General features: G+C 39.0%; 1 protein-coding gene across 3 annotated transcripts in view; it reads left to right on the top strand.

Moving 5' to 3' along the window:
• The window catches only part of CDK6 (cyclin dependent kinase 6), a 227,832-nt gene that overhangs the window by 201,392 nt on the left and 7,999 nt on the right, over positions 1 to 18,441 (top strand). For all 3 annotated transcript variants that reach the window (XM_044767260.2, XM_044767262.2, XM_014842958.3), the window contains exons 6-7: positions 12,236 to 12,286; positions 17,379 to 17,514. In XM_044767260.2, coding sequence (XP_044623195.1) covers positions 12,236 to 12,286; positions 17,379 to 17,514 — 187 coding nt within the window. The remainder of the gene's footprint in view (positions 1 to 12,235; positions 12,287 to 17,378; positions 17,515 to 18,441) is intronic.

Below are 18,441 nucleotides of genomic sequence, written 5' to 3'. Positions count from 1 at the left end.
ACCTTGATTCATGTAACTAGTTTATTTTCCATGGTACATGTTGCTGATTAATCTCAACACTCTCTCCTGCTACACCTAGATAGCACTTAAGAATCATTCTCAACCCAGCACACAGCCTTTTCCTCCCCATCAATCAGATTGGACAAGATGAATTCTCTTTGTCATCCTAGATATAAGGCAGCTCCACCCCAGTCTCCATAGGTGGCCGCCTCTTTAGATCATGTACTTCCCTCAGACTGTTACTTGTGGACTAAGCCGGAGGCAGTGCTCTTTCCTGAGGCAAGATGTATACAGTTTTACAAGGTTGTTTGCTAAAAGAGAATAATAATAAACTGAATTATGATATGAGGAGGGAACTAGCAGTGGTCTAGCCCTTATTACATAATAGCAGTGTGTTCTAAGGAAAAAAAGAGTGTGAAACATGTCTGTCTGGACCACCTTCGTTCTCATTGTTTTGAGAGATGCTCATCTGATTTTTTTTAAAACAGGTGTCTGAAATAACAGATAATTTTTTTAAATATTACTTTTTTAAAATTTCCTTTTCTACAAGTCCACTTAGCCTTGGACAGAGGGGTTTCCCAGGATACAGGGGGGGCTGTTTGGTCGCCCTGTTCCTGGGCACTGTATCCAAATGGCCAGCTGTTGAGGAACATGGGCGCTTAGGTTCTCACTCATGGACCCAGCTCCCTGTTACAGCTTTTTTTTGGTGTCCTGGGAAGGCACATGTAAAGAAAGGCTAGGAATTGTGAGACAGAGTGATTTTATTATGGGGTATGGTAAGGTTCCAGTCTGGTTAAGTGAAGGTAATTGATAAGCCCTGAGCCCAGTTAATAATTAAAGCCTGATGGGGCCGCCTGGTGGCACAGCGGTTAAGTTCGCACATTCCGCTTCTCGGTGCACCGGGGTTTGCCGGTTCGGATCCCGGGTGCAGACATGGCACTGCTTGGCACACCATTCTGTGGTAGGCGTCCCACATATAAAGAAAAAGTGGAGGAAGATGGGTGCAGGTGTTAGCTCAGGGTCAGTCTTCCTCAGTGAAAAGAGGAAGATTGGTAGCAGTTAGCTCAGGGCTAATCTTCCTCAAAAAAAAAAAAAGCCTGACTAATTAATCTATGGTACTGATTTTTCCAGGTGTCCCTGGTAATCTGTGGTAATCTAGTCTACATCTCCAAACATCACTATCACCCTTGCCCCATCTGGTCTTCTAGCATGTTGTCATTAAAGTTTTTCAACACCAAGCCTGACTTAATATACAGTGAGTATTACAGCTAGAATTTCCGTAAGGGAGAAGGAGACTCTTCTGTGATTATACGAAGCTCTATGGTTATATGAAGAGACAGAAGACAGCATTCCCCGGGGTGCTGAGCCTGAGATGTCTAACTATTAAAAAAGCTTATTGCCCCTGATGAGAGGGGTGTTTCCCATGGAGGTCCCAGACCCTGGACTTGCCTCCAGTTTCCTAGTAATTAGTAATATAAATGCTTCACCCTTGCGAGTTATCATTTTTTAGGTTTGACTCAGATTTCTTTTCCTGATTCTCAAACTTTCTTTCAGATGCAGAATTATTTAGTACTCACTAGTCCTCAGACTTTAGAGTTAGAGTGAGAATGAAAATGCAATAATGTAGTTAGAAATCAAGCTTTTAGAAAGTGTTCAATACGTGATCATTTCTTTCCTGCCTTAAGAACTCCCTTGAGAGGTATGATTGAAGAGCAAGAGATAAGGGAGACTTTGCAGGACATTTGGTCCTGTCCAAAATGTCCATAAGACATTTGATTCATGCCAAAAGGTTCTTGACATTTGGTCCTATCGAAAATGTCCATGAGCATATTTGGTCCGTGCCAGACGGATTTAGACAGCACCAAAAATCAAGAACCTTTTGGCATAGACCAAATGTCTCCATGGATATTTTGGACAGGACTAAATGTCCACTAATCAAAGGAGGCATTGGGAGAGTAATAAACATGTAATTTGTCAAGAAAATTATCAGAAAGTATGCAAAATGAATGGTTGGATCCAGACACAGAATGAGACAAATTCTGTTTGTTGTTCCTATTGGATAAGATCGTGCCAGCCCAGCTTTCTAGTTTTAAAGGTATTGTATTTAGTAACAAGAGGAAGGAAGCATCATGGACTGAATGTTTGTGTCCTCCCAGAATTCAGATGTTGAAGCCCTAACCCTCAATTTGATAGTATTTGGAGATGGGGCCTTTAGGAAGTAATTAGTGTTAGCTGAGGTGATGAGGGTGGGGCCCCTGTGGTGGGATTAGTGTTCGTATAAGAAGAGACACCAGAGAGCTTGCTCTCTCTCCACCGTGTGAATACACAGTAAGTAGGTGACCATCTGCAAGCCAGGAAGAGAGTCCTCACCAGACCCTGATCGTGTTGGCGCTTTCATCTAGGACTCCCCAGCCTCCAGAACTGTGGGAAATAAATTTCTGTCGTTCAAGCTACCCAGCTTACGGTATTTTGTTACAGCAGCCCAAGTGGACTAAGGAAAAGTAGCACTGGAAGAACAGAAAGGCAGTTTTTTAAGTTAAATATTTAAGAGAAGTAATTATTTCTGGCAAACAGTAGATTCTCAATATTTGTTCAAGTGATTAAAAATGATTTTTTTAATCTTAATGACCACTTGGCTTCTTTAGTCATATATAAAGTTGACTAAGCAGTAAATGCATTAATTTGTAAGTTTTGTAATGTTTCAGGAATCTCAAGTGGTTTGGTGAGCTCTGGTTTAATTTTAATTCCCCATTTTGAATTGAAAAGTGGTGGAGTTTTCCCCTGTCCTCTCTCTCTCTCTCAACAAAGTTACTCATAAGTTCAGTAAATATGAACCCTCTGTGGAGAAGTAAATTATTTACAGCTGGTAACAAGGAAAAATTAATTCAGCTATTTATTTTTGAGGAAATTACCAGACTCAGAGTCCCCTGCTGTGGACAGATATGGCGGCACACACTAACTCGTGTTCATCTGGTCTTTCCTGTGAGTGGCGCCTCCCTTCCCTGGTAGAGGTTTTTTCTATTGGTCTCTCTCTCCGTGACAGAACTTCAACTCAGGTTCTTCTTTTTGCTGCAGTCCTTCCCTTGTATTACTTTAGCTTTTCATTTTTTTTCTCTCATGCTCTTTCCCACCAGCCCTTCCTGAACTGGTGTCCTACAAGTGCCTCCTGCCCCTCCACACCCTCTTTAATCCCTCACTCTGTTTTGCCTCTGCTACACTTTTTCTCAACACTTCTCTTTCTTTGTTTTCCAAGGCGCCCATCCCTGTGCTGCATACCTGGATGAAGTAAGCACCTGAAGGCAAAGTTCCTGTCCTGCATGCCTCTTACTGCTTCTCTGATGGTTTCGGCATGATTTTAGATTTAGGGGACTAATTTTCAGCCATCCTTGGTTTTTAACATACCAATTATTTGCAGGCAGATATTGTCTAGTGTCACAGACTGGTTAAAGCATGAATAGATACAACAATATAAATCCAATCTGGTTTTGGCTCTAACTGTGTATACATCTATTCAAATATACATATCTGTGCAAACACACATGTTCGCACTTGAATTACCCAGAGGTGAACCAAGGAAGTGAATTTTGAGATGAGAGAGGCTGAAGTTGATGGAAAGACGGAAGAGAAAGCCTTCTCAGTGGGAGAAACAGTAACCATTCCTATGTATTAAATGAGTGCCAATTATGGACAGAGTGGGCAGTAAATTATGTGCCCTGGATACAGCAGCAAGTAAGGGTTGGCCTTGTCCTCAGAGAGCTTGTAGTTTGGTTGTAGAGACCAACAAATAAACGAGTAATAGAAGTGGGTTAGCATAGGAGTCAGGAATGAAGAGGTGAGGTGAGATCACGTACGTGCAGTGTATATAGCAAGTAGCAGTGTTGGGTTTTTTCTTCTGATTTTAAAAATAATTCGTGCTCATAGTATGCTGAGTGCAGAATAATAGAAAGATGCAGAAAACAAACAAATCACCCATAATCTCGCCATCCAGAGGAAAGCATAAGAGTAGTTTTCTAAGAATGCCCTTTTTTGTACATAGACATTTTTTTGTTATTTAATCCTAATCTGATAAATCAGGTGTTTGGGGAAAGTCAGATCATATCAGTAGCTTATTCAGAATTTCCAGAGCACATGTCTCCAAATGGGTATTTGATTGAATATATGGTAAAATAAATGTTTGTCACTGTACTTTAATACTACGTACTTAAGCTTCTTGTGTGTTTAGGCCTAAAGCAGATTATTAGCAGTATTTTACTGTTCTTCTGAATCTGTAATGTTTGCTTGGAAATAGACTTTCTTAATTACTTTTTTAAAAACAGTGTTTTTATTGACATATAATTCATGTACCATACAATTCACCGATATAAACTGTGCAATTCAATGGTTTTTAGTTTAGTATATCCAGACTTATGCAGCCATCGCCACAATCAATTTTAGAACATTTTCATCAACCCAAAAAGAAACCCCATACCTATTAGCAGGCACTGCTCATTTCCCCCCAAGATCCCCAGACCTAGGCAACCACTAATCTACTTTCTGACTCTGCAGATTTGCCTTTTCTATATAAATGGAATCATGTGGTAAATGTGTGGTCTTTTGCAACTGGCTTCTTTTACTTAACCTAGTGTTTTCAAGGGTCATCCATGTTGTAGCAGTGCTTCATTCCTTTTTATGACTGAATGATGGTCCATTGTGTGGATATACCACACAGTATGAAGGGGTATTCTGTTTATCCCTGGTTGGTGGACATTTGGGCTGTTTCCGTTTTGGGCTATTATGAATAATGCTGCTATGCACATTCATGTACTAGTTTTTGTGTGGACATATGTTTTCAATACTCTTGGGTATATACCTAGGTATGCTTAACTACCCTTTTTTGAATGTCTTGCATTCTCAAATTTCAAAGCATTGTTTTATATATTATTTGTTATTGTAAAGGAACATGTTTAAAACTAAGGTAATTATCTTCCAATCTCCTCCTCCCCACCCCCCACCACCCCGCCCAACCTTTCATGTTCAGCCTGGCTTTACTAATACAAACTTGAAATCATGCTGCTTCTTCCAAGTCATGTTCAGTCTTTCACCAACTTCCGATCATCTTCCCTTAAATGTCTTTCCTATTTTCTTGTTCACCTAGTTTAGGTCCTTGTCATCTCACTTGTGCACTGACCTCCCCATTGGCCTCCCTGGCTCCATCTTCATTCCCTCTGATTGACTAAGTAAACCTCTGCCATGTTATTCTTTCTAAAACACAGCTTCTGTTTACTGCTCATGGGAGTCAGTCTCCACTTAGCCACTTACTCAGCTGTGTTTCCTTGGCTAAGTTACTTTACTTCTCATCTGTAAAAGGAGGTTAATCAGACCACCTCCCAACATTCTAGTAAAGATTAAATAATTGCCCTGGGCATCTATCTCTGTAAAATGAGATAAACCTCTTTATTTCATGATCATGCATTTGTGTAGCTTGTCTCCCATGGGGGCAGTGATCATTATGGTAGTATGTAGTATATATATGTATATTTATTTGTAAATATTTATAAATTTATATTTACCATATTTGTATTAAAATGTGTACTATAATTTAAATATATGTATAGTATATGTTAAGACTATATGTTGTATAATATTTAATTTATATGTATTTTGGGGGAGGGGTTATCTCCTAGTACCTAATGAAGTCCTGTTGCTTAGTGGGTGATCACTCAATTAGTGTTTAGGAAGTAAATCAGTTCATTGATTTTTCTGCCTAATCTGGTTATTAGAATAGGTGGCAAGGTGGTTATTTGTAAGGTGATAAATTAACATTTTTAACCACAGATAACAGCTCTAGAAATGAACATGGGAGCAAGTGTAAAATAGTAGACGTTATCTTGGGTAATATTTTTTGAAAGCTCATTTTATGAACATGGGAAATTCCTCTACTAATCAAGAAAGAGAGCAGCTGAAGCATAGCTACAGGTCAGATGCAGGTCACAGAGGTGTTCTGTAGGGTGATCCATGACTTCCTCGTCGTCTAGTATAGTGAAAGTATGGTAACTAAGTGAAATCCTTCATCTTCCATTATGCATGAATCATTTCCTTTCTATAACAGACATATCAGCATACACTTCTCATCTGCTAGAAAACATACCCTTCTTCTAAATGTTGTTTTCCACTGTTCATTGAGATTATGAATGATATTTATATGTTCTTTGGGTTGTTTGCTTAAAAAGTCATGTACTTTGAAATTTGGTCCCCTTTGTAATTTGACCCAAGAAAATTCACTTCACTGATAAAAGACGTGGTAAGTGAGCTTTTTGCTAGAACTACATACAGAAGAGGACGTGATATTGCCAATTTAAAATTAATTAATACTTATTGGAAAATTTGACATTCATTCTTTTTTTCTTGATGATAAAGGTGTAAGAGTTGTAACAGGTGTAAAGAATATATAGTGACCCTGGAGGAAGGACTATTAGGCTTGAATATGACTTGGACACCCACCACATGGTGACACATGTACCCTTCCTTTCTTATTCACCACGTGAAATACTTTATGTTACCATTTGTGTACAGTAGAGGCCAGAAGCAAGAGAGTTAGGTGTACAGTAGAGGCAAAAAGCACAAGAGTTATCTACCATGTATGAGTGTGAGAAAGTCTGTGTGTGTGTTTAGTTGCCACTTAACAACATTTTACAGATGAAGCAAATAAGGTTCAAAGAGGGTCAGTGACTTTCCTAAGGTCATTCAGGGAGAAATGGCTAAGTAGGGGTTCGCACTCAGGGCAGTCCATCACCAAAATCTATGCCCTTTCCCCAGTCAACAAATATCCTGAAAACTCAACATGTTAAAGGGAGGGAAAGCATTAAGGCATAAACTATCACAAATTCAAAAAAGCTTTGGGGGAAAATCCTTGCTAAAAAACCCCCAAGAACCATACTTGTTTTGGCATGACTGGGCCTAAGGTGATAGAAGAGAACTGACTTTGCTATGGTTTGAAATGAATGAATTTGCTATTATATTTTGCAATAATCTCCTTTTAGTTAGAAAAAAAATGCTTACATGTATAAATAAAAATGTATTTCCTTCATAAAGAATTTATCTTATCAGCATTAACTGTTATCAAGTCTAATGATGAAGGAAGATATTTGAAGAAAATACTTGGAAATAACCTAAAATTCTCTTTCATAAAAACATAGCGATGTTCAGTTTCAGATATTCTCCCCCAAATATTATTTATCTTGTCAAGTAAATTGTTTTCAAAGGGTAGCATGGCATAGTCCTTCCAGTAGGCTCCTCTGTAGTTTCTGTGGGAATTCAGAAAAGAAAGAGGCTCAGGGCCATGAAAGACAGAAGGAGGATTTATGCAATAGAATGTAATGGTCCCAAGAAGTGAGTGTGGAGCAAATCTTCTGAAGAAAAACGATCATAAGCGAAGTGAAGAGAAAAGAAATTGAGGTATAAAATTGGAAATGGGATTCATGAAATTTAGATTCAACAAAGGTCTTTAGCAAATCAAGTTAGTGCACCATTACCCAAGCACCTGGCTAAACTACTAGAAAGTCATCTAAAGTAAGTAATCATAGTTTTTGATATAGTAAAATAAATGAAAGTTACTCACCTTAAGTAATGTCTTATATAATAAAAGGATTTGTTTAATGTCTAACTACTAACTAACTACTAGCATCTAGTAAAGCCATTGCACAATCTTTATTCTTGGGATGTTCTTGGTAGATATAATCCTTCCATTGTATTATTTAACCTCCAAAAAATGTGTGTGTAAGGAGGAAATATTTTTAAAAACAGGTTTCATTTTACTACCTTCGATAGACTATCTCTATTGTTGATTTTATTTTTTAAGTACCTAGTTTAAAAGAATTAGTAAGCATGCCACCTGGGAGACTTATGTCTAAAAACAGACAAGATGGGATAGTGTAGTGGATCCTCTCATGCAGTGACTCAAAAGAAATGTATGACTTTTTATCTCTTATGAGCCCCTGTCTCATGATTTATAATAGAACCTTCCTCTTCCATCTTCAGTCTTCATACAGAGCCTCTATAAGTATACCCTCAGGATTTCCAGGAGAAGTGGGTTTTTTAGGCAATGGGAAGAAGCAGTTCAGTTATTTTGGGCCTCCTTGGGTTGTCTCTATCTCACTTTGTGTTTCAGTCTTTTGGTGTCTTTTCTTCTCACTTATTTTGCTCCTTCAACCCTCTACTTCCTTCCAACTCAGCTCTATGTCATGGTAATAAAGAACCAGCCAAGTCTAACTCAGGTATGTGTGTGTTTTAGCTGCATCATTCCTACAATTATAAAATTATTCAAGTCAGTAGAATTAACCTCTTTCTCACCACTAACCCAAAGAATATAATCAGAGATTATGTTCATATTTGTCCACCTAAAATATGCCACAAGTTATATGCATTGAAGGATTTAACCCAGCTAATCTGAGGAAGGAAGAAGTATTCAAAATAAGCTCAATGAAAACACAGTCCTGTATTTCTTCAGCATGTGGTGCATACGGGTCAGAGATACAGCCAAGACTTTCTGCCATAGAGCCGTATTTAAACACAGATTGTATTATATAAGGTCCTTGGGGTGATCCTATTCTTATATCTTTGTACTCCACCATAGCACACCCAAGAATTCATCATGATGAAAGGTTTCATCTTTCCTCTAAATCTATTGTACCTCTCTATGCTTCTGATGTACATAGCATCCACTATCATAAAACTAGCTCATACAAACTACAGTCATGTGCCACGTTAACAATGGTTCAGTCAACAACGGACTGCATATATGACGTTGGTCCAATAAGATTGGTACCATAGAGACTAGATGTGTGGTAGGCTATACCATCTAGGTTTGTGTAAGTACACTCTATGATGTTCGCACAATGACAAAATCACCCAACGACCCTTTTCTCAGAATGTATACTCATTGTCGAGCAACACATGACTGTATTCAGAATTTTCAGCCAAAAACTGAACAGGTGGTTCTAAGACTTTGATCACATTCATGACCAACTTCTTGGTCAGTGGAGAGAACCTGTTCCACTTAGGCCTGTTCCCCTCTTCATGTGACCCATTTCCATTGTCTCGTGACTGTGTTTGCATCCATTTTACAGGAGTTCATTGCATGCAGTCAGGATTCAGTGGCTCTGTATAACTCAAGCCCATCCACATCTGCTGCAAAGCCAAATTATTAGACCTCAGAGTCACACGCCAAGTCTTCCTAAGGTGACTTCCTAAAGTCCTTCTGAGCTGTACACCAAATTGCTGCCTCTGAGTTTCCAGTACTCCCCACAGCAGGTTTTGCTGCGCGTCCACAGAAGAGTGGCTATGATTTAGACCTTCTGCTTGCTGCGCTCATTAAAGGAGGCCAAACTGATGGGCCAGTTCTAACTCTAGGAAGGCAAGCACATTTCATTTTGTGGGCCAAATGCAGCCAATAGAGATAAGACTTCAGGCTCTGGCTGTATGGTAGACTACATGACTTGAGAGTCCTCTGCTAAAACATGTAGCAAATGTAAGATAAAATAATAGCATTTGCTTAAATGCATCATGGAAAGTTAGAATATTGCCAATATTCTAAGCAGTGTGGGACCTACGCACTGCTTGTCAAGCCATGCGGTGGTAGGGGTCCCACATATAAAGTAGAGGAAGATGGGCATGGATGTTAGCTCAGGGCCAGTCTTCCTCAGCAAAAAAGAGGAGGATTGGCAGCAGATGTTAGCTCAGGGCTAATCTTCCTCAAAACAAACAACCAACCAAAAAACTGTAAAAGATTGGACTGGGGGAAGAATTTAAAAATCTAGAGGGGCCATCAGTAAGTTTACAGAGAGAATAGGCAGCCTCAGTCAATCTGGTGACTTGCTTTGTTCCTTGTTAAAGTAGAGCAGGAATTTAATGATAGACGCTTGCAAAGAACTCCCATTACAGAATCCCACAGGCACCCACTTGTGAGACACCATGTTCTCCATGAAGTTCTCTTCACGCTGTCCCTGTGCTATTTCACGACAGAGGCTCAGCTACAGTAACTGTCTATGATTGCAGAGAATATTAGTAACCAAAATAAAAGTCTTACAACATAATAATGAAACATACAGGATTTGGGGCAGGCAGGCCTGGTTTGAATTTTAAGTCTGCAATTTGTCATGTGTCCTTGGGTGAGTCATAAAACATTTCCAATCCTCAGTCTCTTCATCAGAAAATAGGGATGATAATAATACAGCCTGCTTCTGGAGTCTTTGTGAGAATTAAATGAGAATGTTTGAGGAGACATGGCACTATGTCAGATACATTAGTGCTCTATATAGCAGCTGTTACGATTCCATTGTTTGGCCTTTCCAAAACTTTCACGTCTCACCTCGCTCTTTTAAGACCTATCTGGATGTCTTTTAGAGCCCAACTCCACAATTCTTTATGAATTTGGCTTCGTTACTGAACTGCAAGTTGCCTATGTTAATTTGCTGGGGCTGCCATAATAAAATGCCAAAGACTGGGGGGCTTAAACATTAGAAATTTATTTTCTCACAGTTCTGGAGGCTGGAAATCCATGATCAAGGTGTTGGCAGGTTTGGTTTCTTCTCAGGCCTCTCTCCTTGGCTTGCCTTCCTCCTGTGTTCTCACATGATCATTTTTCTGTGTACACACATGCCCCTGCTGTCTCTGTGTGTCCAGATTTCCTCTTTTTATAAGGATGCTAGTCAGATTGGTTTAAGGCCCCTCCTTACAGCCTCATTTTAACTTAATCACCTCTTTAAAGGCCCTACCTGCAAACACAGTCACATTCTGGGTCACTGGGAGTTGGGCTTCAACATGAATTTTGAAGGACACAGTGTAACCCATGAAAATGCCACAAATAAATTGTTTTCTACTGCATTTGAAAATAAAACCATTTTCAAGAATAATAACCTGAATAGAAGCTATGGTCGAGGAATTTTAAGATGTCTTCTTTTTTTTTTTTTAATAATTTTTTTTTTTTTGAGGAAGATTAGCCCTGAGCTAACTACTGCCAATCCTCCTCTTTTTGCTGAGGAAGACTGGCCCTGAGCTAACATCCATGCCCAGCTTCCTCTGCTTTATACGTGGGACGCCTACCACCGCATGGCTTTTGCCAAGCGGTGCCATGTCTGCACCTGGGATCCGAACCGGCGAACCCCGGTACACCGAGAAGCGGAATGTGTGAACTTAACTGCTGCCCCACCGGGCCACCCCCTTTAAGGTGTCTTCCTGCCACTGAAATGGCTATGGATCCTGCTATGACTTTGCAGGATTCTCCATATATGACCTATATAGTACGTTCATTTATTGTGCCTAGAAAATATTTAAAGAGGTTCAGTTTAAGGTTTTATAAATTGACATATAATATTTTTAAAGTATAATCTCTGATAGTGCGCTACAAATATTTTTTAAAACACATTATTGTTGAAAAATACCTGTTTATGTCATTCATTGAGCAAGGAGTTAGGAAACGTTTATGTGTGTACGATAGGTGTATATAAAATCAAATAAAATATTAACTGAGTACCTGTTCAGGTAAAGCACAAGGCCAAAGGTTAGGGGCAAACCTAGAGAAGTCCCTGTTCTCAGGGAATATTGATATACTTGAGAAAACACCAAAAATGTCACCAACTGAGCTCATTTAATTGCCAGTTAAATGCTCAGTGTAGACAGTGAGGGCTGTGTGTTCACAACTGCCTCTGAAGCCCAGAGTTAGGATTTTGAACTTGTAATGATTAGCTACCATAATATTGAGAGAAAAATAGCCCCAGAGGCAGCTCACTGCAGCATTTGAGACAAGTGGAAGGACAGAGACCCATGAGGAAGCACTGCGATAGCAGAGTGGTGAAGAAGGGGCGCTCTGAGAAGGGTCTGACCAAGAACAGTTTCAAAGAATACCATATACCCCTGGTTTGAGACTACGACAGTGATGTGTTCCACCCTATCACCAAGTTAAGTTGAACTTTGAAGCCAGGGCCTGTATATGATGGTGGCAATATTGTTACAATGACTGCTAGTGGATACCCATGATTATAAAACATGGCGGGGAAAACACCAGATATTCATCAGATCCTTACCATAAGTGAAATACAAGAAAAACCTGTATTTACCAGAGGAAAGATGTCTCAATTCTTTACTTCTTCTCCACCCATAAAGAATATTTTGCAATATCATTAAACAGTGATAATGATAAAAATGATTGAAATGTAACCTGAGAAAATTCCTTGTTTAATCTATGTCTTTATTCTTTTAGGCCTCTTTTTCGTGGAAGTTCAGATGTCGATCAACTAGGAAAAATCTTGGAGTAAGTAGTATTCTAATTTTACGTCAGTGTCTGTAGCATTGAAACATTGACAGTGACTTTCCTCTGATGTTCATATAATATGTTTATCTCTTATCTTTCCTACTGCAAGCTGCTGCTGCAGGCAGTGTTATATTTGTGTGGTGAGTGGGGACATGGTAGACGTGCTGTTTTATGCGGAGCCCATCATGACACGTGGCCTAACCTCTCTGCTCTGGAAGCTTGTATGTTGCTCGTGTGGATCTCTTCGATGTTCCTCTTTCTTCACTTGGCTGAACTCCAGTTCTTTAGTTCAGATGTGTTGTCTGCTTGGGGTCATTTCAGATGCATCCACTATCAGAGGTAGGACACTTGGTGGCCTAGTCCTTGCCCACTGGGCTTCCTGTCCCCATCGAGTGTCCTTTAGTCATCCAGATTGGTTTTGCATTATTTTGCTTTGTTTTCCTGGGCAAAGGATGGTGTGCTACACAATCCATTTTTTTTCTTTGGAGCCCTGAAATAGGAAATGTGAATCCTAGATTCTAATCCTATGTCTGTGGCTAAATAACCATGCAATCTTGAGAAAGTCATTTAAAATACTGTGGAAAGGGCTTACACAGAGCCTGGTACATAGTAAATGCTTTTAAAATGTTAGCTATTATTATAATTCATTCAGTTCACCTTTTTGTTCCTTAACTTCTTCACCTGAGAAGGGAAACTTTGGACTTAAATTCTCTTTAAGATCCTTTCTGGTGCTCAAATTCTTTGGTTCCAGTTATCTGTTACATTGCTCCTGGATGATTTGCAGAGTTCCATTCATGTCTACATGTTTGTGCATGTGAGAGTATGTGTGCTTGCATATTTCTAGAATGTTATGAAGGGGCTTTCTTCTCACAAAGCGTGCAGTATGGCATCCTTGTGGGATTTCTGCGTTTGCTAAGCCCCATCAGAATTGGGATGGAGTAAGAAAAAAGTGGGAGTTCTGGAACCAAAAATAGCCCTCATCATTGGTCTGTAACATTTTATAGGAATCCCAGTGATTTTTGTGATATTTACAGTCTGTAAAACTGGTGAAAAGTACCACTAATGAAAAGAATTGTATTTTAACACTATCTACTCAAGCATGACTTCTTAAAACAGTTGGAATAAAACTGGATGCTAAGTTTGCTCTTGGTGACTGGAAACAGCTCCAACAGACTGCTGTTAGTGCCAGTGCCACTGCGGAGTCAGAACCCAGTCACTTTAAGGCCTGAAAAACATTTGCTAGTTTTATTGTCTGGAGGTGTCCCGGGTCCAGGGCAGCTGCCACGACTGCTGCTCCTGCTGCTACTATTGACCAGTCTGTAAAGTGGACGAATTCAGGACAAAACTTGCTGCTACTCTCTGCTCCTGGATGTCAGGCCCTTTGATCATTCACTGATGAACTCCCAGCTCTTCTTCCCCATCGCTGCTGAATATATTTTGTGTGCATGTGATCTTGAAGAGGGAACTGTAAAAGTCAGTGACCCTCTGTTAAAAGGAAAAATGATCTTGACTGAAACCGGCTTGCCAGACATTGAAGTCCTTCAGCTGCTTTCCCTTACTGACACCACCTGGGCATTCTGTCCACCTCCAGCACTGGCGTCTGCAATCTTGTTAACGTTGTTAGTGCCCCTTAGTATATGAAGCCAGTGAGATGGTCCAGAAGGAATCTTTGACGAGCATGTTTGACTTGCTTCCAAAGGAAAGCCAGTTCCAGTTTTGGCAAAGGCCTGAGATCCTAGGTTGCCAGCAGAAAAGAAGCCATAAAGTTCTAAATGTTTTGTGCCTTTGGATTTTACTTCTTGGTTTCTGGTGTTGTTTCATTGAGATTCTGTACTGTTTCCTCTAAATGCACTCATTACTTTAGTGTGGAGAAAAGGGACAATGCTGCACCCTAGTGTCACTTCTAAAATACTTGAAAAATGATTTCTGTCCCCGCCATCACTGCCATTTAATAGGTTTGGTGCTCTGTCAGTCTTTCCAGCACAAATGTCAACTTTTAAGGCTTATATTCAGCTGTCCAAATACTGAAATTTGATGCAAGCACTTTTTAATGGACCTATCAGAACTTCACATTTGTATATGGGCCATAAAAGTTCATACTGGATATTAAACTGGATTATTTTTTTAAAGAAAAACCATAGTCACATTCTCTTAAGGGGAAAAATGTTTCTGTGTTTAGTAAGATTTATACTTTCAAAGAACAGCAAGTACTTTGAAAGTGAAACTGAATGCTTTTAGCCCGTGACATTTTTAGAGCATTTTTAAGAGCAGAGTCATAGTTAAATGGAAACAAAATATTGGATTTGGAATAAGGAGAACTGGGTTCACTCCGGGCTCTGTGGCTGAACTCACTGTGTGTGAGTTTGGCAGTTCATTACATTCTTATCCTCAGTTTCCCCATCTATAAAATGGAAGTAATAATACCTGACCTCCATGTCTCACATGTCTCATGAGGTCATTATGGAGATCAGAGGAGGGGATAGATTTAAAAACACTTTTAAAAATTATTTATATAAAGTTATATATGTGTGTGTGTAAATAATTATATACCACACATACATATAGATACAGGGACACTCTATTTCTCTGTGGGCTTTTGGGATTCAGCTGCCCATACTGAAAGATTTAACTTAATGTAGGCATATTTAAAACTGTGAAATAAGAAGATTTTAAATTATTATTAAGAGTTGTTATAATCAATTTCTAGGTGACATGATAATATGCAAAAATATTGGTATAAAAATGGCTAAAAACTAAAAATGAATGAAAGAAATTTTTATTGTGGTTTAATTGACATGGAACATTATATTAGTTTCAAGTGTACAACATAATGATTCCATATTGGTATATATTATAAAATGATCACCACAATAAGTCTAGTTAACATGCATCACCGTACATAGTTACAAATTTTTTCTTGTGATGAGAACTGTTAAGATTTACTCTCTTAGCAACTTTCAAATATGCAATAATAGTGTTATTAACTTTAGTCATCATGCTGTATATTACATCCCCCATGACTTGTTTATTTTATAACTGGAAGTGTGTACCTTTTGAACCCCCTTTACCCATTTCACACCCACCCCCCACCTCTGGAAACCACCAGTCTGTTCCCTGTATCTATGAGTTTGGGTTTTGGGAGTTTTTTTTAGTTTAGATTCAACATATAAAAGTGAGGTCATACAGTATTTGTCTTTCTCTGTCTGACTTATTTCACTTAGCATAGTGCCCTCAAGGTCCAGACATGTTGTTGAAAATGGTAAGATTGCATTCTTTTTTATGGCTGAATAGTATTCTGTTGTGTAGAAAGAAAATTTTTTAAGTTCTTTAATAAGTATTCTTCTTTTCTTCCTCCACCTGTTCCATTCTATCCAACTACATGCACATTTATTTCCTTTATTAATTAATAGCGGTATTTTCGTTTTCTTCTTTTTACTCTTATTCTAAATCTTGCTATTAAATTTGTACATTGCTCAAGTTGTCATTTCTATTCATTTGTTCCAGTAAATATGTCCATGAGTCTGTCTTTATCTGCCTCAGTAATATGGCTCTCCCAGTGTGCCCGGCAGAGGCAGGATTACAGTGTCTTTCCCCAGACACCCAGTGACAGGTGCAGTTATGACACTGGTGTCTGCTCGTCCCAGGTGAGGTCTGTGACCTGGGCTCTGTTGAGGTAAGGGAAGGAGAGCAAAGCCCTGCAGAGATCCTGTGACATTTACTGCCACGTCTTCCTGAAACCTGGAAATCCATTCAGGAGAACCCCCTGTTGGGCCTTCGTCTCAGTGAACGTAGGCCAAGAAGATCCTGATGCCGACCAGCAGTGCCATTTCTAACTGTAGATAAAATAGTTTGGTCAGTATTTCAATAGTCATATATTCTGTCCGCTAAACTGTAAATTTTTAGTTCACAATTCATCAGAGTCTGTGTGAAATTTAAGTTCCTGCATCCCTGATTTCCCTTGTTCAAATCTACTTACCACCTATATGTAAACTATAAATGATATCTACATAATGTATAAGTTGTATAAGGCCACTGACCTATTAATATTCTAAAGAACCCTAAATGACATATCAGTAGAACTGGAGCAGTTCATATTTTTAGTATGGCAGCTATCCATTGCCTATGCATTTTAGATTAGTAACATTATTTTCCTCTTAGGGTAATAATAATGGGTGGTGTATTGATATTGATAAATATTGTGTGTCGGGCACTCTGCTACATATTTGTATAAATTATCACAGATGCAGAGTTTGAACCCAGGTCTGCCTATTTCCAAAGCCTGTGCTGTTTTTATATCACTTGATGCTTTCTCCACATTCCTGATCCCAGAATGATTTTCAGGGGAAACATAAACTATACTTTTATTTATCGTGTGCTCATTAGAATACCATAAAATAGTTATGTAATATAAAATATATAAATTAAATTCTATATTAGTACATTTATACACATTTAATTTTTATATTAATAATATAATTTAATTAAAAATTTTATATTAAATTATAAAATAGTGTTTGCATAACACAGGACTAACATACCTTTTAGCCTCATTTTTTTGGTCTGATTTTAATGTATGTAATTACTGTGTGGGGAATTATTCTTTAACCAAAAATGCAACTGAATTTATGCATTAACAAATCATGTTAGATGAGCATCATAAAAGCTTGTCAATATGGCAGTGTTTGATCAGAAACAAAAAGCACTCTTGGATGTAAAGGGAAATATTATATGCCCATGTGGTACTCCTTTGAATATATGGGTCCTGCTCTGTCAGTGTGTCAGAGCTTATTGGTAATATAATATTTTCCATTTCTGCATTCTCTCTTACATTTAGTATCTGCTGCCAGAGTAATCTCTCATCTCTTCCTGGTGAACTTTACGGTTCTCCTGTGAGATTACCCTCTGCCCCATCGTCACGGTATTGCAGTAGGACAGAGAGAAACCAGAGTCCTGCCAGTCATGCGAGTGAGGGGCTGCTGGGGCTCTGTGTCCCCCGTGCCTGCCCCTTAGGCTTCACCTTCATCTAGAATTTGGTGAGATAATAACTTCAGCATAGCAGCAATGCTTACATTCACATGTGGTTCTTTTGTAGCGTAATTGGACTCCCAGGAGAAGAAGACTGGCCTAGAGATGTTGCCCTTCCCCGGCAGGCGTTTCACTCAAAATCTCCTCAACCGATTGAGAAGTTTGTAACAGATATTGATGAACAAGGCAAAGACCTACTTCTGGTAAGTGCATGAGATACAAAGTTGGTCTGCACTAGGCTGATGAGAGACTTGCCCCATCCACACTGGGTGGTGGGCACAGCATCAGTTCAGCATCACGGGCCACAACCACACAGGGCAGGGGTCACAGTCTCTCTGCACCTTTCACTTCCACACCCGTAACAGCTGGCGGCTTTGGATTCTGCAGTGTCTTCATTTTCTATAGAAAGAGAAAGAAGCTGATTCACACTCTTTCAATCTACCATCTTTGAATGTTCATTTGAATGCAGCCTTAACATCCTCTGGATTCATGTAGACAGAAGCTCTCTAGAAGCAGATATGTTTTCCTTTTCTACAGTTTCATGCTACTTTAAACAGTTTGTCATTTTAATGTGCCTTTTCTTAAATAGGCACATCTTTGGGAAGATGTTTTTCCAAAGGAGTTTAATTAAATAACTATTAAATAAATAGTTACTGATTTATTTAATAAGTATCAAATGTGCCATGCACGTATAAAATACATCACTGAAAATAGGACTTCTGTGCCCTGTTTGAGGCTCAAACTCATAATACTGGCCAATATTCATAATACATAATTCCTTATACTTAGAAACCAGAACAGTAGGTAGAGGAGTGTACCTGTTGGGCTACTGTTGGTGTCTGGAATCCAATGAGTGATGAGTATACCCTTTACCAATTGAATTAAAAACCTTTGATATCTAGCCAAGAAAGTGCTCCTAGCCCCGGAGGAGCCAACATTCCCATTCTGCCATTGTATTCTGAATTTTAAATATAGACATGAGTCCATAGTTCTTAGTAGAAATGTTATGCCTCAGCTCTTTGTGAACACAGCCATTGATTGGCATGTTTGCGGAGCCATGGATTTTCCCTCTGAAAGCCCTGATTGTCTTCACCTGATGTGGCTCATTTTCTGATGCTTAAGCCAAGATT

This window comes from Equus asinus, chromosome 1, assembly GCF_041296235.1.
Source record: "Equus asinus isolate D_3611 breed Donkey chromosome 1, EquAss-T2T_v2, whole genome shotgun sequence".
Taxonomy (NCBI): Eukaryota; Metazoa; Chordata; class Mammalia; order Perissodactyla; family Equidae; genus Equus; species Equus asinus.
Note: the sequence above shows the minus strand (reverse complement) of the source record. Positions and strands in the feature narration are given on the sequence as shown.